The sequence below is a fragment of the Myodes glareolus genome, chromosome 8 (assembly GCF_982192425.1).
Source record: "Myodes glareolus chromosome 8, mMyoGla1.1, whole genome shotgun sequence".
In the NCBI taxonomy this organism is placed as follows: Eukaryota; Metazoa; Chordata; class Mammalia; order Rodentia; family Cricetidae; genus Myodes; species Myodes glareolus.
Window position 1 is genome coordinate 92,172,422 of NC_142033.1, and position 26,430 is coordinate 92,198,851.

At 41.8% G+C, this 26,430-nt stretch overlaps 2 protein-coding genes across 3 annotated transcripts in view; both read left to right on the top strand.

Moving 5' to 3' along the window:
- The window catches only part of Xpo1 (exportin 1), a 40,431-nt gene extending 28,190 nt beyond the window's left edge, over positions 1-12,241 (top strand). For both annotated transcript variants that reach the window (XM_048435540.3, XM_048435541.3), the window contains 14 exons: positions 1,123-1,320; positions 2,134-2,272; positions 2,460-2,641; positions 2,747-2,903; positions 3,317-3,480; positions 3,973-4,107; positions 4,880-5,063; positions 5,449-5,555; positions 6,292-6,486; positions 7,586-7,754; positions 9,590-9,724; positions 9,808-9,967; positions 10,368-10,464; positions 11,186-12,241. In XM_048435540.3, coding sequence (XP_048291497.1) covers positions 1,123-1,320; positions 2,134-2,272; positions 2,460-2,641; positions 2,747-2,903; positions 3,317-3,480; positions 3,973-4,107; positions 4,880-5,063; positions 5,449-5,555; positions 6,292-6,486; positions 7,586-7,754; positions 9,590-9,724; positions 9,808-9,967; positions 10,368-10,464; positions 11,186-11,332 — 2,169 coding nt within the window. In that variant the 3' untranslated portion in view covers positions 11,333-12,241. The remainder of the gene's footprint in view (positions 1-1,122; positions 1,321-2,133; positions 2,273-2,459; positions 2,642-2,746; positions 2,904-3,316; positions 3,481-3,972; positions 4,108-4,879; positions 5,064-5,448; positions 5,556-6,291; positions 6,487-7,585; positions 7,755-9,589; positions 9,725-9,807; positions 9,968-10,367; positions 10,465-11,185) is intronic.
- Positions 12,242-22,359: 10,118 nt separating this feature from the next.
- The window catches only part of Usp34 (ubiquitin specific peptidase 34), a 178,261-nt gene continuing 174,190 nt past the window's right edge, over positions 22,360-26,430 (top strand). The window contains exon 1 of the mRNA XM_085692268.2: positions 22,360-22,512. Within this exon, the coding sequence (XP_085548394.2) occupies positions 22,470-22,512 (43 nt within the window). The 5' untranslated portion in view covers positions 22,360-22,469. The remainder of the gene's footprint in view (positions 22,513-26,430) is intronic.

Sequence of the window (26,430 nt, forward strand, 5' to 3'; positions counted from 1 at the left end):
GTCTTGTTTGCTTTCCACCTGTGACTTTTGTTTTGTTTTGAGGCAAAGTGCCTATATTTTGCCCTGACTGTCCTTGAAGTCATACTCAGAGAGATTCCTCTGCATCCCTGATGTTGGGATTAAATTAGGCATGCCCAGCCGCTATTTTGTGTTTTGGAGACAGTGTCTCATACTATTTCCTAAGTTAATGTGAAACTCTGTGGGGCATTCTGGTGTTGAACTTGTGGTGAGTCTGCTTCTTTAACTTTACGATTCTGAGGTTATACGCATGAGCATACTTTGTTTTCAAAACAGATTTCCATTTTTGGTTTTTGGGTCTCACTCTGTTGTTGTGATTGACCAGGCTGGTCTTGAACGCACAGTGATCAACCTGTCTCTGCTTCTCAAATCCTTGGACTATGCCTGACAAATTCTTTTACTTTTAAATTGGAGAACTGTTAAGATCCCAGAACAGATAGAAAAGCCATACATTACAGTGTTGTACATATGAACTCACACAGGACCACATGATATAAATATATTGGGACAGCCTGAAGAAACCTAGTTTTTAAACGTGCTTGTGCTATAATCTCAGCACCTGGGAAGCTGGGGAGTGAGGATTCCCAGCAGTTCAACATCAGAGTTCCACACCAGCCCAGGAAATAGTTTTATTGTTCAGATATGTATCTGAATGGTATAACCAACAGCAATTTTGGTTTCCAAACATTTTTGTCTCCCCATCAAATTCTGTATCAGTGTTTTAAGATCATGTTCTCTAGTCCTGGTTTGCACTAAACTTGTTTATACCAAGCCATCCTCAAACTTGTGAGAATCTTGTATCTGCCACCAAAGGGCCCATTTATGTTGTGGGGGTTTTTGACTCACCTCAAACTGATGATTTGAGGATGACATGTAATTCCTGAATGCTGGGACTAAAGCTGTAGGCCATGCTTTCCAGTTTTAAAGGTCTGTTCAAACAGACTTGATTTTTATACTGGAAACATTTGTTTACAGAGCTCTCTGTTCAAGGCATGAGGATCCAGATGTATTTCAAACTAATAATTTTTAATCCTGATTTAGGTGCTGGGAACCAACTTGGAGATTTGGTGGTAATATTTTAATTTTGTTGGTTTTAATGTGTAGGCCCTTCATTACATGTTGTTGGTATCTGAAGTGGAAGAAACTGAAATTTTTAAAATTTGTCTTGAGTACTGGAATCATTTGGCAGCTGAGCTCTACAGAGAGAGTCCATTTTCTACGTCTGCTTCTCCATTGTTATCTGGAAGTCAGCATTTTGATATTCCTCCTAGAAGACAACTGTACTTGACTGTGTTATCGAAGGTAATGATCAAAGGGTTGGTGAGTGCTGTTTCTTACTATAATGCTGATGGCTAGTAGGGATTGGAAGTAGGCATGAGACGGAGAGGTTTTATTAGAGGGGACCTTCACTGACTCCCCTATCTATTCAGTCAGTGAGGTACATGAAATCTATAGGCCAAAGGTTGATTCTGAAATGCAGGGTTACAAAGTTAACGTTCAAGTTATGTTTTAATTTTTAGAAGTTTTCATTCTTTTGGAGACAAGATCTTCTTGAATCCTGATCTTTCTTCTTTTCCAGTGCTAAAATTGAAGGCATGTGTCATCGCTACACCTAGCTTTTTAAAATTGAAACATTTGATAGGTCGGTCGCTCTGTCAGTCTTAACTGGTCAAGGCTGGCCTTGACTTCTTGATCCTCATAAATCAGCCTCCCAAGTGTTGGGATTATAATAAGCATGTATGACAATACCTTATTTGAAAGTTTGGGTTGGTAGTCAATCCTAGCATCTAACTAGTAATCACTCAGTCTTCTGAGTCCTGAAACTACAGGAGTGTGCCACCATCCATGACTGGCATCTTAATTGAGTATATGCTTTTAGCTGGGTGGTGGTAACACGCTTTTAATCCCAGCACTGGGGAACGAGAGGCAGGTGTCTTGAGTTTAAGGCCAACCTGGTCTGCAGAGCAAGTTCTAGGACAGCCAGGGCTACAAAGAGACTCTGCCTCAAAACCAAAACAAAAAAAGTAGATGCTTTTAAATGTCTTCCACTGATTCTATATTTGGCATGGGTGTCAAATGTCTTAACAGTTTCTTTATTGGTTTATTGATATGTAGGTCCGTTTATTGATGGTTAGTCGCATGGCTAAACCAGAGGAGGTACTGGTTGTAGAAAATGATCAGGGAGAAGTTGTAAGAGAGTTCATGAAGGATACCGATTCCATAAATTTGTATAAGAATATGAGAGAAACATTAGGTGAGTTAATAAATGACAATGATTTACTCTGTAATTTTATGTCTTATTTGTGAAAATACTGTTTGGTCAAAGTTCCACAGTTAATTTTAAGTAACTATACTTAATAGTATGCTGTTACACCTTAACCCCAAAATAAATCATTCAAATTTTGGGTGTCAAACATCTGGATTTTTTTTTTCCTTTGTAGTTTATCTTACTCATCTGGATTATGTAGATACGGAAATAATAATGACTAAAAAACTTCAAAATCAAGTTAATGGTACAGAATGGTCATGGAAAAATTTGAATACGTTGTGTTGGGCAATAGGCTCCATTAGTGGTGCAATGCATGAAGAAGATGAGAAGCGGTTTCTGGTTACTGTTATTAAGGTATGCAGCTGACAGAATGAAATAGAACCATAAATAAGTATGTCTTATTTTAAAAGTAACCATAAAAACATCTTTAACAATAAATACATTTGTTGTATTTTACAGGACCTTTTAGGATTATGTGAGCAGAAAAGAGGCAAAGATAATAAAGCTATTATTGCATCGAATATCATGTACATAGTAGGTCAATACCCAAGGTTTTTGAGAGCACATTGGAAATTTTTGAAGACAGTAGTAAACAAGCTGTTTGAATTCATGCATGGTAAATCACATTTTACTCGTATTTGTTGGAGGAGGCCTGCTTGTTTATTCCTGGCTGCTCAGCCCCGAAATAATCACACCATATTATTTAGATCACTGCTTGGCCCATTAGTTTCTTATTTGCTAACTCTTAATTTAACCCATCTCTATTGATCTGTATATCACCATGTGGCTGTGGCTTACCAGCAAAGTTTCAGCATGTCTGTTTCTGGTGGCTCCCTGGCTTCTCCCTGACGCCACCCTTCTTTCTCCTTGCATTAAGTTTAATTTCCCCTGCCTAGCTCTACTCTATCCTATTTGGCCAAGCCTGTTTCTTTATTAACCAATGGTATTCACAGCATACAGAATCGTGTTTAATTTTTGTTTTCATTGCTTTGTTGAACAAAAAATAAATAAGTGTTTTTATCTTGATAGAGACCCATGATGGAGTCCAGGACATGGCTTGTGACACATTCATTAAAATAGCTCAAAAATGTCGCAGACATTTTGTTCAAGTTCAAGTTGGGGAAGTCATGCCATTTATTGATGAGATTTTAAACAACATAAATACTATAATTTGTGATCTTCAGCCTCAGCAGGTATATAAGCCACTGTGCTGATTGTTTGCTGTGTGTAGAATTTTTATTTACATGTATGTGTGTCTTGTATACCTCTTCCCTGGTTTCTGCAGAAGCCATAAAGTGGGTACTTGTGCTAGAACCTGAGTCTCTGGGAGGATAGCCAGTCCTCTTAACACTAGAGTCACCTCACCGGGCCTTAAAAGTGTATAAAACTAGTGTGTCCATGGGATGGAAAAGTGGGTCTGCTTTTTCTGAGGATTGTAACTGGGATCCCAGCACCCACATTGAATGCTATTGTATCCATCCTCATGACATCCTTGGGCTCCTACACTTGAATTCATATGCCCCCATCCCATTCTCACACGCAGAATCAAAAGTTCAGGAACAATTTTAAAATGGGGGGCATTAATCAATAGTATATTAATATATTTATAATCTGTTTACATGTGTTTTCCATTATTAATGATGCATGAAAGCCTGAAAATAAAAATGCTTGCATTTTTAAAACAGGTTCATACATTTTACGAAGCTGTGGGATATATGATTGGTGCACAGACAGACCAGACAGTTCAAGAGCATTTGATAGAAAAATACATGCTGCTTCCTAATCAAGTATGGGATAGTATAATTCAGCAGGCAACCAAAGTAAGTTTTGAGTGTTTTGTGGGGTTGTTTGTTTGTTTTGAGTCCTAATGGAGTTTAAAGTATAATCAGTCTTGGTGCTTTTGAAAAATGTATGCTCATATATTGCAGACATAGAAGATAGCTTCTGGTGTTGGTCCTTCCCTGCAGTGTTGTTTGAAACAAGGTCTCATCACTACTACCTATCTCAGAGTGTTTATCCTGTGACTTTAATGATGTTATGTCTCCCTGTGGGAGCCCTGGGAGAACGTATTTGTGCTAAGCCCAGCTTTACTATTACTCCTAGGGATCTGAGCTTAGACCTCCAGGTTTTTTGTGACAAAGCTCTTGGCCAACACAGCCATTTTCCTTACTCCATGGATGCTTTAATGTGAGTTTGGACGATTGAAACATTACAGAAGCCAAACATGGAATTATAATTCTAGCAGTTAGAGGCAGGACTAGAAGTTCAAGATCACCTTTGGCAACATAGCTAGTTTGAGGTCAGAAGCCCCTGTCACAGAACAAAAAAAAAAAAAAAAAGAGAGAGAGCCATTATAATATCTTTTCTTTGTGGAGGTATTTGCCTGTTTGAGACAGTTTACGTGTAGAGCCCTAGCTGTCCTAGAACTCAAAGATATACCTCTCAAGTGCTGGAATTAAAACCTGTGCTACCATGGCCGACTTTAGGATATCTTTGTTCTGTTTCTATCTTTTGGTGAGACTATTAGACACAGTTCCATTATTTGTCTTGAGATGTTTTCAGTGAGATTGTATTTTATTGTGATAATTCCAGAATGTGGATATCCTGAAAGACCCTGAAACAGTCAAGCAACTGGGTAGCATATTAAAAACAAATGTGAGAGCCTGCAAAGCTGTTGGACATCCATTTGTAATTCAGCTTGGGAGAATTTATTTAGACATGCTCAATGTATATAAGTGCCTCAGTGAAAATATTTCTGCAGCTATTCAGGCTAATGGTAAGTGATTCTGGCTTCTGTGGAAGTTGTTAGCATGCTGTGTAAATCATTCTGCTTTCACTTGTCTTCAGTATGCTTTCTGCATTTCTCAATTTAAGTCAGCCTGAGTATCTGGGGCATCAGAGTCCACGACCATTTCTCAACAACTCTTTGTCCTATTAGGGTTATTCTTGCCTACAAGTATAGTTTATTGACAGTGGCTGCTTTGAAAATACACAAAGCCATGTTGTTTAGTCTTGCGTATCTCCCATTTCATAACTTTGTCCTCTATTAGTTTTAGACTCTTCGTCATAAATGGCAGTGGAATAAATGGAATGATAACATCTGAAGTAGACCTATCACTGATGTAGTCTGTCAAGTTAGTTTTTTTTTGATTGTCTTTTAGGTGAAATGGTTACAAAGCAACCACTGATTAGAAGTATGCGGACAGTAAAAAGGGAAACTTTAAAGTTAATATCTGGTTGGGTGAGCCGTTCCAATGATCCTCAGATGGTAAGTTTTTCTCCTTTTAGTAACATGCTCAAATGCGTAGCCAGGTGTTGGTTGCTCATGCCTTTAATCCCAACACTCGGGAGCCAGGGGCAGCCTGGTCTGCAGTGAGTTCTTGAACAGCCAGGGGTTCACAGAGAAACCCTGCCTCAAAACCAAACAAATAACTTGGTCACAAGGTCAATGGAATTGATGTGATTTGGGTCACATTGAAATCCAGGCATATGGTTCCTAAGGGGGTAGGACTATCATGACTTTGACCTTGTAAGTTAAGGTTTGAGTCATCTCAGCAACCCCCATCTTTGATCTTGAGATTTGGTGGTCAAAATAAGAAAATGCCTTTACTTCCGACATAAAATTACATGAACAATACATATATGTTCAGTAAGTCATAGTTCTAAATTAGCTAGAACCAAAATACTATAAACCAAATTTCTTGATATACTGTATAGTGGGCTTTAAGATTCTGACTTACTGAATATGTATGAAGCTGGTATGTTATCATACACCTGTTTGGTTTTGTGGCTCTGGTAACCTGTGGCAGGATGAGTGCCAACCTGGCTATATGACAAGATTCAAGAATATATTCAAATTATCTCATGTTCAGTTATATTACTATTTATTTTAACTTTACTGGTTGCTAAAATGCTTCAGCACAGTATCTCAGCACATAATCTGAGTCTTAGAGACGGGAGTGACCCGTAGCTTAAAAGTAAGGACTTTTTTCCCCTCCCAACAGGTAGCTGAGAACTTTGTTCCTCCTTTGTTGGATGCAGTTCTCATTGATTACCAGAGAAATGTCCCAGCTGCTAGAGAACCAGAAGTGCTTAGTACTATGGCCATTATTGTCAACAAATTAGGCGGACACATAACAGCTGAAATACCTCAAATATTTGATGCAGTTTTTGAGTGCACATTGAATATGATAAATAAGGTAAGTGGTTTGTGTTTTATTACATAATGGAAAGTTTTATAGTCTGTTCTTTAAAATATAGAAATTTTTAGAAAAATTTTAAGGCCTTAGAATTAAGTCGTATCATAGTATAAGGAATAATTGTCATCTTAATAACAAAATCTTGACATCAAACAATAAATTAAGACTGGTCATGGAAAAATACTTTAATTATCCAGTGTTCACGAGACAGAGATGGGTGGATTTTGATCTTTGTAAATTCAAGGCCAGCTTGGTCTACACAGTGAGACCTTGGCTTTAAAAAAGTGGATGGGTTGGATATTCATTAAAGCTAGGCTGAAGCTCAGTATGGTGTAGAGTTTAAAAATTAGGGGCTATCAGATACTCTGTTAGTTTATTTCATTGGTGTCAAGGTGTAGCAGGATGTAATTTAGTGATGAAGTTTTAAAAACCTTTTCTTCTCTGTGGATTGTAACACATAGACTAGGGTCTTTAGGGGGGCCTATTGGGACAATAGCATTTTGTTGAAAAGCACCCTCTGGCCTCAGTCTTGGAGCCGTACACCTTCCCCAGACTTCTGAGTCCTGAGATGATAGTCGTTCACCACCCAACCTGGCTATGTTTCCTAGTTTAATTATTTGCAGAGCATGATATTTAAACCTTTAAAACAGGAATCCTAAAATTTGGGGCCGCCAGCCTGAAAATGAATCACGTTGGAGACTTAGTTCGGAAAGCCTGCCTTAGCTTAGGCTTTTCCCCAGTTAACCTGTCTTTATTAATCTGTATTAATCCATGTGGTTCAGTTAACCTTTCCTGTCCAGTATGTTCAACTTTTTCTGTGTCTTTCTGTGTCTCTTTTTCGCAGAGAACTCTCTCTCCCTGGAAGTTCTACCAATTCTCTCCTGCCTTCCTAGCGATTGGCCATTTTGCTCTTTATTAAGCCAATCAGAAGGCACCTTTGGCAGAGATACACTTTTCAAAATGATTATCCTACAACATGGGGTTTGCCTTTGGGGGCAAATATATCTTACAGAACCCATTGGTAACTCTGAATGTGTGTGCAAATACAGGCTTGCTATTTCCCTCCCTTGATATGTTATTTTGTTCTCATTTCTTTTAGGATTTTGAAGAATATCCAGAACACAGAACAAACTTTTTCTTATTACTTCAGGCTGTCAATTCACATTGCTTCCCAGCATTCCTAGCTATCCCACCCGCACAGTTTAAGCTTGTTTTGGATTCTATTATTTGGGCTTTTAAACATACTATGAGGAATGTTGCAGATACAGGTAAATACATAGAAAAAAGTAGTTTAACTCATTTGCCTCATGAACCAGAAATATATACAAAGTTCCACTCAATTCCTCTTTCTTTAATTTCTGAGGTTTCAGTTATCAGAGGTTAATGAAGTTTCTAAAATATTGAATAAATTTAAGGAATAAAAATTTATTGCTTTTAAATCTAACCATTCTAGCATCATTATGAAAATCTGGGCCATGTATTGTCGTCCTTTATAGAGCTCATGCATTTTGTGTATGCTCTGTGTCCATTAATTAGATTTTAGTGGCTATTTCATAAAAAAAACTAGCTTCTGATTATGATTGTTGTTTTTTCTTGCTCTCTTTTTGTTTTTTTTTTCTAGTAGAGTTTCTCTGTGTAACAGGCCTGGCTGTCCTGAGTGTCAGGATTAAAGGCATGTGCCACTATTTCCTGCATTAACTTTTTACTTTCTTTTTTATGGTGGTTTGTTTTGTTTTTGCTTAATTCTCCACCCCACCTTATTCCTGTGCCCATGAATGTGGGTGTGTGTATGTCATGGCTCCACCCCCTCCTCATTTCTGTGCCTGTGAATGCAGGTGTGTGTGTCATAGCTTGCATGTGCAAGTCCTCACCTTCCACCCTGATTAAGACGGAATCTGAGGCCTGGAGAATGGCCCAGAGGTTGAGTGTGCAGGATCCTTTACTGTTTATCAGTGTACTCTCCAAGCAAGAGGACCAGCTAGTTTCTTGACATTCTGTTGCTACTGTGGCAGGCCTTCTCTGGGAGCCTATATCCGTCCCCTCTGTTGTTGGCGATTGTCCTACTGTCTGGATACTTATGAGTAGTTGTATAGGTGCAAGTTTTTTTGTTTTTTTTTTTTTGCTCTTTGTGTGCCTTAGAATAAGTTGTGTTTGTAAAGCTAAAGTGGCCTAAAATTGCAGTTTGGTGAACATCGCTTAAGAGAAGCAGTTCCATGGCTGTTTTATCTTATTTAGGTTAATTATTTAGGAAGAGACCTGGTTGGTTGGTCATCTTAGACTTAAACCATGAAACCCAACATGGACAAGTTGGTTCAGTAGAATAGTTTCAGTATTACTAGGGCATAAATTTCTTTTTTTTCCCCCTCAGGTTAATTTATTATTATACGTGTGTGAACATTGGTTCTCAGAGACCGTTCTGATACTGAGACTCTTTGATATGGTTCTTTGTGTTGATACAACCAAGCATAAAATTATTTATTTTGTTTTGTTTTTTGCTTGTGGCATATTTTGGAGTTTGTAAGTTCTATTACTAATCCAAGGATAATACACAAAATAAAAGTAGATGCAAAAAATTTGCAGGGGGATGTGTGAAACTCAGCAGGGCATGATGGTGCACACCTTTAATATTAGCACTCGGGAGATAGAGGCAGGAGGCTCTCTGAGTTTTAGACCAGCCTTGTCTACAAAGAGAAAACCCTGTTGGGAAGCTGGGGTGAAATTAAGAAGTAATTAGGAAGTGACATTAATTTGTAAACTGTGGTGGTAGCCAAACCTTCAGTCAAGAAAGGAATTGCCACGAGTCAACATTAGCATTAATTAGCCATTAGCTACTTTGTGAGGGACCACATTTAGAATATATGTCACTATATATTTGTTATCCATAATAAAGGAGAATAGGCTTTAGTCAAGTAAGCTATAGTATTGGTTTCTGGGGCTCAGAAATCAAGAGACATGAGGATCAGAGATTAAATAGATCTCAGCACCAGAACCCCCTCACATAAATCAGTCTCTCTCTCTCTCTTTATTTATTTTAAAGTTAAAAAATATCCATAGTCATTTTAAAGCGATCTATCAGTCTGTAACTATGTTCTATTAACTTTAGGCCTACAGATACTTTTTACACTTTTACAAAATGTTGCACAAGAAGAAGCTGCAGCGCAGAGTTTTTATCAAACTTATTTTTGTGATATTCTTCAGCATATCTTTTCTGTTGTGACAGACACCTCACATACTGCAGGTAAGAATGAGACCCATGAAGCTACAAAGTGTCCTGGTGTTTAAGCTTCATCTTTGAATTAATAAGTTTCTTCTTTTCAACAGGTTTAACAATGCATGCGTCAATTCTTGCATATATGTTTAATTTGGTTGAAGAAGGAAAAATAAGTACACCACTAAATCCTGGAAATCCAGTTAACAACCAAGTGTTTATTCAGGAATATGTGGCTAATCTCCTTAAGTCTGCATTCCCTCATCTACAAGAGTAAATACTTTTATTACTGTTATTACTATATGGGGGGAGGGGTTTGTGTTAAGACCAGAGAAATCCATCTTCCTGGAGCTGGAGTTACAGGCAGTTGGGAAGGGTGCTTGGGTTTGTTTTTAATCTTAGTTCTGTGTGTGCATGCATATGGGTGTGTGCACTTTGTACATGTATAGGTCAGGATACACGGGAGTGTGTTCTTTTCCTCTACTATATGGCTTCCAGTAATGGGTCCTAGATTGCCAGGTGCTGCAAGCACCTAAACTCTTCCCTCGAGTTCTGTATTAAATCTTCCCAAGTTTTGAATTTGGCAGATGTGCTGGTGATAAGCAAATAGTCCTAAAAACAGTGCTTTAAATGTCCAGTTTTTAAAAAATGGTTATTTTGTTTTGATTTGTAGTGCTCAAGTGAAGCTCTTTGTAACAGGACTTTTCAGCTTAAATCAGGATATCCCTGCATTCAAGGAACATCTAAGGGATTTCTTAGTCCAGATAAAGGTATGTTTTTATTAAGTTAAGGTTTTTGGTTTTTCGAGACAAGGCTTCTCTGTACCGCTCTTTTAGACCAGGCTGGCTTCGAACTCACAGAGATCCACCTGCCTCTGTTTCCTGAGTGCTGGGATTAAAGGTGTGTGCCACCACTGACCGACCGGCTAAATTGAGGTTTTAATTTTGGCCTTTTGTGACAGGGTTCCTATGTAGTTGAGGATCCACTTGTCTTGTTCATGCATCTGAACTTGATTTTAATTGATGTACATTGATGTTTAGCCTACATGTCTGTCTGTAAGGGTGTCAGATCCCCGGAACTTGTTAGACAGTTGTGAGCTCCCATGTGGGTGTGGGTATTGAACCTGGGTGCTCTAGAAGAGCAGCCAGTGCTCTTAATGCTGAGCCATCTCTCCAGCCCCGTGATTAAATATTTAGATTATATTTTGTATACATCCAGGCAAGCTACATTCCACCACTATCTCCATCACCATCCAACCTGGAACTGAAACAGTTCCTGGCTGTCTGGAACTCACTGTATAGACCAGGCTGGTCTCTAACTCACAGGATTCTTTAGTGCTGGGATTATAGGAGTGCAGCACCATTACCTGGCAATAATTTACATTTCTATTGAAAATTTCAAAATGATTACATGCATGTCTGCAAACGGCTCCTCCCCACCCCTGATCTGGCAGCAACTTGAAGTTTTATTATGTTTGACTTGTGTTCACAGGAGTTTGCAGGTGAAGATACCTCTGATCTATTTTTGGAAGAAAGAGAAACAGCACTTCGACAGGCTCAAGAGGAGAAGCATAAACTTCAAATGTCTGTACCTGGGATTCTTAATCCACATGAGATTCCAGAAGAAATGTGTGATTAAAATCTGAAGTCATGCTCGGTTTTTTTCTCTCTGCAACATATGTTCACAGAAGAAAACAGCATATGGATTATTTGTCGACCAAAATGATGCCAATTTGTAAATTAAAATGTCACCTAGTGGCCCTTTTTCTTATGTGTTTTTTGTATAAGAAATTTTCTGTGAAATACCCTTCCATTGTTTAAGCTTCTGTTTAGTCATCTTTAGTTTGCATGAAGTTTGAAAATTAAGGCATTTTTAAAAAACTTTGACTTCATGCCTATTTTGTGGCAAGGCTGGGGGGGGGAGGAAGTAAATTAGATTTGAACATATACTTGTAAATTCTAATGCAAAATTAATTATAAAATTCTTTTCTTGTAAACAATACCAATTTTAATTAGGGAGCATTTTCTTTCTAGCCTGTATTTCGGTCTAGAAGAAAAGTAATGAGTAAAACCAATTGCGTTAAGAGGGTTGTAGAGCTGCATTGTCTGGAGTTGGCACCTCGAGCTGAATTGTTTGTCTCTAGACTTAAATGTATTAAAGTCTGTGTGTCGAGTTTGCAGCAAGATCATGTGCATATCATCCCATTGTAAAGCAACTTTAAAATATGGGAACAGTTAGTTATTTTTACACAGTTCTTTTTGTTTTTGTGTGTGTGTGCTGTCGCTTGTCGACAACAGCTTTTTGTTTTCCTCAATGAGGAGTGTTGCTCATTTGTGAGCCTTCATTAACTCGAAGTGAAATGGTTAAAAATATTTATCCTGTTAGAATAGGCTGCATCTTTTTAACAACTCATTAAAAAAACAACAAAACAAGAAAGAAAACAAACCTCTGGCTTTTGAGATGACTTATACTAATTTACATTGTTTACCAAGCTGTAGTGCTTTAAGAACACTACTTAAAACGCAAAATAAACTTGGTTTACATTTATTTTTCCCTTCACTGGCTTAAAATTATTCTTATATTACTGAAGGTAATTTAAAAACTGTAATAGTTTTCATCTGAAATTTTGTTCTTGTCTTACAAATAAGATTGATAGCTTTGTGTGGTGGTGGTGCATGTCTTTAATCCCAGCACTCAGGCAGAGAGGCAGGTGGATTTCTGAGCTGGAGGGTAGCCTGGTATGCAAAGCAACATCCAGGACAAGCAGGGCTACATAATATAGAGACTGTCACAAAAACAAAGCAACAAGCAAGGTGCCCAAAGCTACTGGTACCAACTCAAACAATTTGTGTCACTTGATTTCTAAGGAGTGCCTTAAGTTGCCCACATGCATGCACATACACTCAAATGTTTTAGAAGACAATTATAACCTCCGTGCCTGTACCAACGGTGAACTGGTCCTGTAGCTGTAGCCTGATCTTGTACTCAGCACAACAGTATTGAGTTCTAGTTCTCCTCGAGGGAAGTAAGTTCAGGAAAATGGTGGTAAGCATTACTAAATTCAACACTTAGGATTTAGCAGTTAAGTCACTGCTCTAGTTCTAGCCAAATACCTTAAGAACCTAATGATAAGCTAGTATACACCATGTGTGAGGCGTGAAGGAGGGACATTTAATTCAGAAGGCAAGTAGCAGGCTTTGGCAGTCACAGGCATGGTGTCACACACCCTGTCATGCCAGCACTAGGCTCCTTAAACTGAGGTACTTTATCAGCCCAATTCTAATTTCCCCCTATCCATGCAAATAAAGGTTCTAGGAATGCAGTTTTAGCTTGAATTTGTGGAAAACCACGGTAGAAAGCTCTCTTTACAGACCTGGCTGACCTTCAAGTCCTAGAACTCTGCTTCTTGAGTAGTACAGATTGTACAGACAGGTGTTGGAGCGCTATGTTGCTGCTGGGAACTGAACCGGGGTCCCCTGTAAGAGTGGCCATCCAGTCCTGTGAGGCATGTTTTGACAGGAGCATATGATGTTATTTCAATGAGATTAATAATTTCACAAGATTATAATTTGAAAAGTGGGCTACATGTCAAGTTAACGGAGTTTTCTTGTTCGAGATAGTATCTCTTTAGCTCCATCTGTTCTCAGCGCCTTATAGAGTGGATAAAGGGTGATTTTGCACTGATAGGCAGGTCTGAAATTTTGGCTTTATTTGGTGCTAGTGATGGGTCCCAGTGCTCTCTACATCCTTAGCTGGCAATTTCAAATGAAGCCAAACCCTCAGGTCAAAATAATCTATTACTGTACAACCTACTGCAATGAGGCTTCAGTTACAGTTCCCTGCTCCATGACCTTATATTAAATCTAATGAATACTTTGTAGGAAGCTGGGGAAGGTCGCTCGGGATAAGAACAAGTGCTTGCTCTTCCAGAGGATGTATGTTCAGTTCCCAGGACCAACTCGTGTATGGTGGCTCACAAACATAGATGACTCCAGTTCTAGGAAATCTAATGCTCTCTCTCTTAACCTTAGGCACCAGGCACATATGTGGCACATAAACTTGGGGATGCTGGTAAATACAGACTATGCCATTGTTTTTAAAGAATTATTTATTATGTATACAGTGTTTGCCTGCATGTCAGAAAAGGGCACCAGATCTCATTATAGATGGTTGTGAGCCACCATGTGATTGCTGGGAATTGAACTAAGGACCTTTGGAAGGACAACCAGTGCTCCCAACCTCTAAGCCATCTCTCCAGCTCCTATTTTGGTTTTTTGAGATGGTTTTTTTGTGTAGCTCTGGCTGTCCTGGAACTTGTTCTGTAGAACAGTCTGGCCTTGAACTCAGTGATCCTGGGAGTGCTGGGTTTAAAAGTATGCATCACCACTGTTTGACCCTTTTTTTTGTTGTTTGTTTGTTAGGCTAAAATTTTGATGCCAAGTGTGGCTAGGGTGGGCATAGTAAGCTGAAGACATAAGATTTCTCAATGGGTAATAGTGTTTGCTACCAAGACTGATAAACTGAATTTAATCCTTGATATACAATGGTGCAAGGTGAGAAGCATCTCCAGAAGCACTTGGGTGAGGGGCAAGTACATACCCACATACAGGTGAATAAATAGATGTAGTAGAATTATATTCTACTAAAAAAGAGAGGCTGAAAAGATGATGGTTCATCGATTACGATCACTGGCTACCTACTCTTCCAGAGGACTCGGGTAGGTTTAACTCCAGTTCCAGGAGATCTGACACACACAGACATAAATGCAAGCAAAACACCAATGAACATAAATGTAGCTGTTAAAAAGGGGAGGGGGTGCAGAGGAGATGGCAGTACTCTAGTTAGGGTTTAGAGGACACTGATCCCTGGAACTTAGTGGCCAGGCAATTAGTCAATCTGTCAGTGCCAGGTTTAGTGAGACATTGAAAGTGGAGAGTGGTCAGGAGAAACACCTGGTGTTAACCTCTGACCTCTACATCGATACCCACATAACTACCTGCATGTACATGTACCCACAGGAACGTGTCACACACATAGTAGCTGGAGTTTTAACTCAGAACATGCCTGTGTACTGTTTGAGGCCCTAAGCTAGATCTTCAGGACAGAAAGAATCTCAATCATTGAGATTGTATCAATACAATCAATTGTATGATACACCTGTGATTAACTATCTTGGCAGATCCCATAGGAATTCAGTGCACACTAACCACTTTAATTTCACCCTTCAGCTGGAAGGGAAGTACTGTCTTGAGTCACAAAATGGAACTATTTCCATTTGGTTACTTTAAGGGAGTCCAAACCATACTCTTCCCCCTCACTTTGAAGCACAATCTTGCTCTTCCTCCTGGCAGCTCGGGATCCCCATCAAGAATGACACAGTGACAATCCAGACCAGGAAGTTTATGACTCACCATACACTTGAGAGGAAGCAAACACTGATGTCCTTCACCCTGGGAAGGCAACGGTAGCAAAGGTAGAATTGGGAAAGCTAGCTGCCCTGTGCAAGATCACACCAGATGACACCTTTGGGTTTGTGTTCAGAGCACATTTTAGATTATACAAAGAATGAGCCTAACTAAACACAGGCTTGTAAGATACGGTCTTTAGGAGGAGAAAAAACTTCAGAAATCAGGTCAGTGGACAGCAAAGGCTGGAGCTGGGGCTGGTGACTGCGATGATTCCTGCTGCGATGGTCCCCTAACTGAAAAGAAACATAACCTCACAATTTCAAATTGTATATATATACAATTGTATATATATATATATATATATATAATTTTTATTAAAATAAAACTTTAATAGTAAAATATTTTATTTTACTATTAAAATAAATTATATTAAATATAATATAATTTAATAAATATATTAAATAATTTAATAAATATATTAAAACTTAAAATAATAGTAAAATATTAAAACTTAAAATAATAGTAATAAACTCCATTTGTTTTAGCCCTCCCTCCTTTGTGGTGTTATTGAGGGACCCAGAGTCTTAATAATTATACCAATGGACTAAAGTCTCAGTCTACTGATTTAAAATCTTTGTGTTTGGTGTTGGACATCAAACCCAGGGCTTTAGAAGTGCTAAACAAGGTGGCTGGAGAGACAGCTCAGAAGTTAAGAGCACTGACTGCTCTTCAGAGGTCCTGAGTTCAATTCTCAGCAACCATATAGTGGCTCACAACTAATCTGTAATGAGATCTGGTTCCCTCTTCTGGCATGCAGACAAACATGCAGGCATAACACTATACATAATAAAATCTTTTAAAAAATATTTCATGAGCTTTATACTGGCCTCTAAGACATTCTTTAGTGAGTTCTGGGACAGGTCTTGCTATGTAGCACAATCTGGCTTCTGCGCACTGGGGTTATTTTACAATGTAATCAACTGTTTATTTCGGACAGGCTCTACAGCTGTGGGAAATGCCCTTGTCCACTGTAAAGATTTGTCACTCATACTGGTTTCATAACCAGTCATACTGGTCAGTAGCCAGTGTTGGGGCAACCATACTAAGATAATTCTGGGAAGAGTAAAAGCAGAGTCAGAGTCAGTTTTCAGCCAGATGCAGAAAAAGCAAATCATATGTCTGAACATAGACAAGAATTATGGGTTAAGTTGTAAGAACTGGTTAATAATAAGCCTGAGCTACTAGACCAAACAGTTTATAATTATTATATGTGTGTTTCTTTGGGACTGAATGGCTGTGGGACCAGGTGGAACCGAAACTTCTGTCTACACTCTAGCTTCCAGAAAAGCCTTAATTCTCCAAATTTCCTTCCTGCGGTCTCCTGAGTCTTGGAATTATAGGTATGCATAATGACACCTGGCATAAAGTGGACTGCTCCCTCCCTCTCTCCCTCCCTCCCTCCCTCCCTCTCTCTCTCTCTCTCTCTCTCTCTCTCTCTCTCTCCAGGGGTTCTCTGTTTAACAGTCCTGGCTGTCCTGGAACTTGCTTTGTTGACCAGGCTGGGCTCGAACTCAGAGATCTGTCTACCCAAGTACTGGGATTTAAAGTCAAGTGCCGGGAGCATAAAGGAGGAGTGGGAGTGGGGTGGAGAAGGGAGAATGGGAGGGAGATGGAGGGAAGAGAGGAGAACATGAGTGAATGGGACGATCTGAGACCAAGGAAGGACAGAGAAGGAGATCAAGGAAAGAGATTCTTGATTGAGGGAGCCGTTATGGGGCTGCACCAGGGAAATTTCCAGGAATCCACAAAGATGACCTCAGCTAAGACCCTAAACTATAGTGGAGAAGGTGCCTAGCTGTGCTCCATCTGTTGCTGGATGAAGTTTCTATGATGACAATTAGGGTAGTCATCAGTCCAAGAGCAGGAGGAGGGATGAGTAAAGGGGTCAAGACCATGATGGGGAAACACAAAGACAGCTGTCATGAGCTAGTGGGAGCTCACTGACTCTGAACTGACAGTGAGGGAACCAACATAGGACTAAACTAGGCACTCTGAATGTGGGTGACAGTTTTAAGCCTGGGGCAGTCTGTGGGGCCACTGGCAATGGGACAAGGAGTTATCTCCTTTTTCGAGTCCATTCTCTTGGGAGGGATACCTTGTTCAGTCAGAGGAGAGGGTCTTGGTCCCACCTCAAAGTGATATGCCACACTTGTTGACTCCCCATGGGAAGCCTCACCCTCTCTGAGGGTTTGGGGTCAGGGGAAGGTAGGGGGAAGGAGTAGGAGGGTAGGGAATAGGAAAGATGTAAAAAGAGAAAAGAGTTCAAAAAAAAATTTTTTTTTAAAATTCAGCCTTAAAAAAAAAGCCCCCCCCCCACTGCCTGGTTTCCCTTTTTTAAAAAAACAAAGCAATTTTCATGTGTATTGGTGTTTTGACTGCATGTATGTCTCTTCTTCCCTCCTTGTTTGTTTGCTTGTTTTGCTTTTTCAAGACAGGGTTTTTCTGTTGTTTTGGACACTGTCCTGGAACTTACTTTGTAGACCTTGAACTCATGGAGATCCACCTGCCTCTGCTTCATAAGTGCTCCCCGGACTGGAAAGGTGGCTCAGAGGTTAAGAGCTCACAACCATCTATAATGAGATCTGGTGCCCTCTTCTGGCATGCAGGCATAAATGGAGGCAGAATACTGTATACATAATAAACAAATCTATTTTTTTTTTTAAAAAAAAAGCATGGGCCCCCACCAACACCCGGCATGTACTTCTTGTGTGCATCCTGCCTGCGGAAGCCAAAATAGGGCATTGGGTCTTTGTGAGCTGATTTGTTAATGTGTATGTGTGCGTGTGTGTGCTGTGAATTAAACTTAGGTCCTCTATAAGAGTGGCAAACCCTCTTAACCTCCATGTGTCATCTGTCCAGCACCTCACCTCCTTTAAGATTAATGCTGAGGGTGGAATCAAAGAGGTACCCCTTTTTAAATTTATGTGTATGAATATTTTCCTGCGTGTATTCACACCACATGCATGCCTGGTGCCTAATAGATCAGAAGAGAGCATCAGATCTGAACCGGAGTTACAGATGCCTATTAACCACCATTTGGGTGCTGGGAAACAAACCTAGAATCTCTGTAAGAACAAGCCTGCTGGACATGGTGTCATGTGCAGTAGAAGCAGGTGGATCTCTGTGATTTTGAGGCCAACCTGGTCTACACAGTCAGTTGCAGAGAGCCAAACAAAACAAATAAACAAAAAACAGGGTCTTATTATTAAATGTTAAAGTCCTATTTCTGCCTTCCAAGTGATGGGATTACAGGCCTGAGTCACTTTGCCTAGCAGGAAGCCTTTTCTTTTACAACAGGGTGTCAGGTATCCCAGGCCTGGCTGGTTTTGAACTAGATACTAAGGATGCCAACACAAGGTACTTGGGATTGACCCCAGGACTTCATCCAGCATTCTATCAATCAAGCTTCCTATGAAGCTCTTTATGGGTGAAAATGATTTAATTTTCCCTACATATTTCTGTTAAGTGTATACTGACCTGCGTGAGCACATGTGCATGCACGTTGACCTTTGAGGGCACATGTGCCGTAAGTCTTGTGTAAAAGTCAAAAGACAATTCTTATCAAGTTGGTTCTTTCCTTCAATATTTACGTTGGTTCACTGTCTCAAATGTCAGTGTTCAGGATGGTGTGGCAAGTGCCTTTACACACTGAGCCATCTCAGAAACCATTCTTTGTTTTGTTTGTTTTTCGAGACAGGGTTTCTTTAACAGTCCTGGCTGTCCTGGAACTCCCTTTGTAGACCAGGCTGGTTTTAAACTCACAGAGATCCACCTGCCTCTGCCTCCAGAGTGCTGTGTTTAAAGGTGTGCGCCACCACCGCCCAGCTATAGCTACTATTATATTGTGTTGAGACCTGTGTGTGCCTGTATGATTTATACATGTGTGCTAGCTTTTTGTGTGGACACCAGAGGTTGATGTTAGGGCGTCGTCTTCAATCACTTCATCAATTGTAGGGTCCATGGGTCTACCCCTGTTCCTGGGGTTCATCTTGAGGACACTTTCTGGTCAGTCAGCTAAAACATTGTTTGTTCCTGTGCTTCCCTCTGCCCCGCCTGGTGATTAGCTGTAGGGCATTGTTTACTCCATATTGGGTGTGGCAATTTCCCACCAGCTTAGGGGAAATTCCTTGTACAGCAGCTAGGTATTGGATTTCCCCAAGGTTGAATAAAGGCATTTGTCTGGTCTCCTTTGGAATGACCCAGGTTTCTTGTGTGTTCTTTCAATCTCCAGGCCTTTGCCCGGCTCACGTACAGTACAGTGGCTCACAAACTGTACCGAGAGGGTAACGCAGTTGTTACAATCACTGTTTTTTCCCTAAAATTTATTTATTTTTTGAGATAGGATTTCTCTGTGTAACAGCACCAGATGTTCTGGAACTCGATCTGTAGACCATCCTGGCTGCAAACTCAAGACATTCACCTGTCTCTGCCTCCCAACTGCTGGAATTAAAGGTGTGCACCACCATACCTGGCCTAAAATTTATTTACTATGTGTCTGAATGGTTGCCTACAAGGTTGTAAGTACAGATCAGGAGGTAGCATAAGGTCCCCTGGCGCTGGAGTTACAGGGGTTGTTCTGCCCTGCAACTCATGTCCTCCAGCTCATCTGGAGTTTCTCTGTGTAACTTTAGAGCCTAGTCTAGAACTTGCTCTGCAACCAGGCTGGCCTCGAACTCACAGAAACCTGCTTTCCTCTGCCTCCCAAGTGCTGAGATTAAAGGTCTAAGGCACTACCACCTGGCCCATCTGCTTTATAGTTGTCTGGCTAAGGACTGAATTTGAGGGATTTTCCTGTTTGGTGCCCTGTCCCCATCCCCTATGCTAGTTATAGGCACCCACTGTTAGATTTAACATTTATATGGGTGCTGGGGTTCCAAAGGTCATTATGCTTGAGCAGCAAGCCCCTTAGAGCCGCCTCCCCAGCCCTTGGGTATGTTTTGAGATAGTGTCCTTATTCTCAGCCTCTGAACTCCTTGATTTGCAGGTTTGTAATCACCAGAGCCCCTATTTTCTACAAAATCTAAAACCTTTACTATTTGTACCTGCTGCAACGTCTGCTGAGCCCTGATGTAGATAATGGAAGAATGATCACTTCTAACTGTGACTGCCCAGATTCTCAGAGCATTTCTGTGTCTGTATGTGTATTTGCAGGATCTCAATCAGGATGTGTGCATGCTGAGCAAGCTGCTTAACACTGAGCTACATCCTCAGCTCAGGTTGTGTGTTTTTTTTTTTTTTTTTTTTTTTTTTTGGTTGTTGTTTTTTGGATACAGGGCTTTGTTATGAAGCCTTGAGTGTCCTGGAACTCAGTATGTAGGCCAGGCTGACCTAAAACGTGTGACAACCCTGCCTGCCTCTGTTTTCCAAGTGCTGGAATTATAGAGTTGGGATCCTAGCCTTTGTTTTCTCCACATAAGCATGTGCTACAAGACTTGTTGGAAATTTCTATTTTTTTTTTCCCTCACATAAGCAGTCTACGAATAGACCCTTGGTCAAGGGAAGCATCAGGGACCCAGATTTTTTTTTTTTTGTATTTTTGAGACAGAGTTTCTTTGCATAGCTCTGGCTGTCCTGGAACTTGCTCTATATTCCGGACTGGCCTCGAACTCAAGTGCTGGGATTAAAGGGGTGTGCCATCCCTGCCTGGCAGGGGCCTAGTTTTTATTAACCTGTATATCAATTTCAAGGTTAGCTCTTATCCTATTTGTAATTTTAAATGTTAGGGGTGGGGATGAAATATAACTACAAAGGGACACACACCTGTAATCCCAGTTCCCAGAAGGCAGGAGCAAGTGGAATTCTAGCCCAGTCTGGGCTAACACAGCAAGAACCCCATCTAGTAATGTACTACATGAACCCTACAAAATGTTTTCAAATTATTTTCTATATCTAGATCATGTTTCAGGCAAAGAGAAGGGTTAAAATATACGTTGGTTGAATTAATTCATTTATTAGGGAAGAGTAATTCTTCCCCAAAGACTCAATACTGCAGACTTGTCAATATCATAGGCAAGAATTTAAAAGTCGTTCAGACTGCCCTCAAAGTCGAAGCCATCCTCCGGCCTGCCTTTAGGGATTACTGTCATAAACCATCATGCCAGGTTTCGTTCCGCACGCTAATAGCTTTGCTGTCTGGCGCTGCTGAAAATGCCGAAGCCACCATTTCCGATGAAGACTGGGAAGGTATATTGTGAGGAGACCTCGTGAGTAAAAACGAGATGTCATGGGGGCATTCTGGCGCGCCATTTCTAGTACTGTCAAGGTGTCTCCCTGCTGGAGGGCAGGCGAGCCTCCCGGATCGGCACGAGAGCGCTCGGCAGAGCCTCAGGTGAGGACGCGCCCTGGGCTGTTCCATTCTCACGGAGCCAGGTGGGGAGAGAGGCGCGCGCCGGAGCCCGCTGACCCGCCGCCGTCCTCACGCCCCCGGGCCCGAGTGGCCGCCACACTCGGAACTAGTCCCTCGGGGGGCTGCAAGGCGAGAGGCCGAAGCGCTGCAGCGGCAGACACGGCGGCGCTCCCGTCCCAGCTCTCGGAGAGCCTCCCCGTAGAGCGCAGCCGGCCCGGGCCGGGAAGAGTCCGCGTAGCCACGACCCGCCCGCAGCCTCCGCCATCTTCTACTCACCCGACTCCCCCCGCGGCAGCAGGCGGCGCGCTTCCCTTCCGGCCTCTGACAGAGATCCGGGCTGGGCGGGGTGGGCGAGCGCGCGGAGGGGTTGGACCGAGGGCGGGGAGGCTGGACGGAAGAGGAAAGGGAGGGCGGCCAGCGGCTCCGGCAGGGTGTGAGGCGTGCGGCGTGTGTGCGGAGAGAGGCGGAGGGCGGGAGGAGCCGGGAGGGAGGGCGGAGGAATGAGAGCGCGAGGCGCCTCTCCTCGGCTCCTTCGCCTGGGCGGAAAGAGCCGAGCGCAGCCCGAGCGCTCCATTAAAATGGCGGCGGCGGCGGCGGCGGCGGTGGCCGCGGCGTCTGGTCGGTGGTGAAGTGACTCTGCTGCTTCTCTCCCCACCCGCCCCTCCCTCCTCCCTCCCCCGTCCTTCCCCCTTCCCCCGCCGCCTGCGCCTCGGCGCCCCTGAGGCCTGCACCTCCCTCACCCCCCTCCTCGCCCCCGCCCGCTCCCGGGCCCGCCGGCCCCCTCCCCCACCCTCCGCTCCCCGCCCCGTCCTCGCCGCCGCCCGCCCGCCCGCCCGCCCTCATCGCTTCCCCGCCCCGCCGGCAGGCCGGCCCCCTCCCCTGCCTCTGTCCCCTCCCCCCCCGCCGGTCGGGATCAGTCAGCGCGATCCTCAGCGGGGGAGGGGGGGGCGGCGGCCGAACGATGTGCGAGAACTGCGCAGACCTGGTGGAGGTGTTAAATGAAAGTAAGTAGCCGGCTAGGGGACCTGTCGGGGTGCACGGTTTGGGGTCCCCCCACCCCGCGCCGCTCTTCGGCCTCCCTCCCCCTGTCTCCCGCGGCCTGCGGACAGCGCCGAGCCGGCCGGCCGGCGTGCGGGCCCGGGAGCCCGGGAAGGTGCGCGGTGGCGGGGCCGTGGCGGCGTCTCGGGCCCAGGCCGGCCGGGTTACCTGGGCGCCCGGGAGGGAGGCCGCGGCACAGCCCTGGCCCAGCCTGGCCTGGGCGGTCTCGGAAAGTTTCCTCATTACAGGTGTCAATTAACGAAGGCTCTAATGAGCCCTTCCGCCCCCGGCCCCTGCAGAGGAGGAGAGGAGAGGTGGGGTCGGAGGACTGGCCTTTCCTCCGCAGTCCGAGCCGGAGGGCCGCCCTCTTTGATTTCCAGCGTGCTACGGAGGCCTTGCTTACCTGCTAATTTTCATTAAAGTCCCCGGGAGAAGGGTGGTGATTTTTCCTCCCCTTGAGGGTGTGTGGGTGTATTAAATCCATCTGCCAGCCCTTAAATAGCAGAAAATGAACTGCACTAGTGATGATTGGGGCCGTCTTACCTTAATTAAAAATAAAGGCGATAGTATTTCTTCAGCGTACCACTCGTCGTATAAGGAGTGAAATCTATTATGAGAGGATCTCTGTACCAAAGACAACCATCTCGAGTAGTCATGGTCTATCCCCGAAAATGATAGGCCTAATTCTTTATTATTATAGTACCTATTTTATTTGTGGCCATTGCAAGATTGTGTTTCTGCTTCAAAAAACAAAAAAGTATATTGCAAGTCAGCTGCTTAATGGGTCCAGTCCAGGCCTAGGTAGGGAGAGGTGACGTTGGTGAAATGATAATTTACAAAAACTTGATTCATTTGAAGTATTGGAACTTACATTCAGTGTAATCTGTGATATTTTGCCAGATTTCTAAACTACTTATTCTTTTTAATACATTGTTTAAATAGTCAATTTGTAGACTGCAATGCCCTTTTTGTGTTTAAATTTTCCTTTATTGTGTGCTTGAATTAATGACTTAAAGATCTGTAATTTATTTTTAGCTCAGTATTTACTTTTGGACAGATGCAAGTGTTTCCATATATTCAAATTATATTTTCCCATATCTGTGTCATCGTAAATTTTCCTAGTATTTTAAGGTTATTTCTATTTGACATAAGTTTCATTTTTGGTACGGTGATATGGTAAACATAAGTTTTAACATTTAAAATTTTCAGTAAGACATTTTGTATCTTAGAAATACATTGGTTATTGTGACTTTCTTCTCAAACTTGAAAGTTGCTTTATTGTTTAGTATGCATTAGAAAAATGATTAGGGGGATTTGAAGATTCATTTTTATTATTTAAATTGTTTGTAGGTGTATGTATGTCTGTTTGTGGGTATACTGTGAGTGCAGCTGCATAAGGCCAGAGACATCTGATCCCAGGAGCTGGTGTTTGAGACAATTGTGAGCTGCCCCATGTGGGTGCTGAGAACTGAACCTAGGTCTTCTGGAAGAGTAGAAGTGCTCTTAACCACTGAGCCACCTCTCCACCGATTTCTTAAGGTGTGATTTAAAACATTTTAAGCCTAACTAGGAATGTTGTAAACATAGTATCTAAAGAGTTTATTTGTAAAGAGATGGCGTCTGTATGATAGAGACTGTTTTTGGGCCGATGAGTTATAATAATAAATTCTTTGAGAACAAGGTAGGCATATCTCATTACTGATGATAATGTTTGCCCATGCACATGATGGATGGAGCTTCATGATGAGCATGATGGTTGAATTAGCCTGGCCTGGTGGTGCAGGCTTATCTGTAAACCAAGCTACTCAGGAAGCTGAGGCAGGAGGATCACAAGGTCAAGGGTCTCCCTAGGCTACAAGATGAATCCAAGGCCATTGTGAGCAGAAAATACAAAGTAAAAAGCATGCTGGGATTACAGTTAGTGATAGTGTTTGCCTAGTGTGAAGCATGGCTCTGGCTTTAACGCCCAGGAATGGCCTCCCTCAAAAAAACAGCAAAAAAGAAAATAAACTGTTTTGAAATTTTAGATCTTTAAATTTAATTTTATGTATATGAGCGTACCACTCTCATGCCTTGTGTGTGCCCTCCGAGGTCAGAAGGAGGCATCAGATCCCCTAGAGCTAGAGCTCTACAAAGTCAGCTTTTTAAATTGAAGTAGCTTATGTCTTTCTTGTAATTTTATTTGGTAATTATGTATTGGTGATCTTTTCCCTCCCTATAGGTTATGCAAAGATGAATATTCAACCCTGACTTAAAGTTCAGAATTAAATTCCTCAAACAATGTTCTGCTGTTGCCTTTTTTTATGGTTTTTTTTTTTTTTTTTTTTTTTTTTTTTTTGAGACAGGGTTTCTCTCTGTAGCCCTGGCTCTTGGAACTCACTCTGTAGACCAGACTGGCCTCAACTCACAGAGATCCAATTGCCTCCTCTTCTTGTGTGCTGGTATTAACGATTGCAGCGGCCATTTATTTATTATTAAGGAACTCATTTTTTTTTCCCCTTTGGTTTTTCGAGACAGGTTTTGGAGCCTGTCCTGGAACTAGCTCTTGTAGACTAGGCTGGTCTTGAACTCACAGAAATCTGCCTGCCTCTGCCTCCCAAGTGCTGGTATTAAAGGCGTGCATCACCACTGCCCGGGCAAATATAAATTTATTAAGGAAAAGAGAACACTTGGGATTTTAAGAGGCTCCAAAGGAGGAATACTGTGGAACATTTAAAAAAATGAAATGAAATGAGACTAAGACTGAGAAGATGGACCTGTGGTTAAAAGTACTTGCTTGTTCTTGAAGAGCACCAGAAATGGGTTTCTAGAACACATATGGAGTGGCTCACAGCTGCCATCTTTCTCCAACTTGAAGGGTTTAGAGGGTCAGACACTCTCTTTTGACCTTCAAGGTATGTGAACATACCCACTCCCACACATACAATTAGCAATAAAAACAAAAAATTGGCAGAGAGCAGGGCGTTGTGGCACATACATGTCTGTGCTTGGGAGGCTGAGTCAAGATGCTGAGTTTGAGGCCAGACAGGCCATAGTGAAATCTTCTCTTAAAACCAGGCAGACAAATCTGGTAGAATGTATGTAATAGTAATAAGTCTGGCAAAAAAATTAGTAACATTTTCTAAACAGTTTACTTTGTTATCAGTATTGGCTGCAATATTAATATTATCAGTTGTATCTGTAGTCTTGTAGGGGTTCTTAAACTGTAAATTCTCACCATGGAAACATACATTATGTAACTATGCATATAAATTTATAATTAAGTTTCTGGAGCAAGGCTAAGCATCAAGAACTAACCTGTAGAGTACCCACCTCCTCCTATTTTTTGACAGTTCAAAGCTGGTCTTGAAGTCCTTCCTGGTCTTCTTGCTTGAGGTTCCCAAGTTTTGGAATTATAGTCAGGAACTAAGTCTGACTTTAAATGGAGAGGAGGCTGTGGGGGGTGTGTGACAATGTTTTGCTTTTTAGCCTAGGTTGGCCTGGATCTTGCAAGTAATATTACTGTCTCAGACTACCAAGTACTGGTATCATACATGAAAATTACCATGCCTGCCTGTCAGGACAATTTGTTGTTGTTATTGTTGTTATTATTTTTTATTTTATTTTATTTTATTTGCTTTTTTCAAGACAGAGTTTCTCAGTAACTATGTATGGAGCCAGTCCTGGAACTCACAGAGATCCACCTGCCTTTGCCTCCTGAGGGTTGGGATTAAAGGCTTGTACCACCACCGTCCGGCAGTACTGTCTTAATTACAGATTTTTTTCCTGCTTGGTAAATCTTGCTATTTCTTTAAACAATATTTGAAGTACTGACTAACATAAAATTATTCACAATTTCCATCCAAATTCTGTATGTTTTGAGCCTTGGTCTTCTGTAGCGTAGG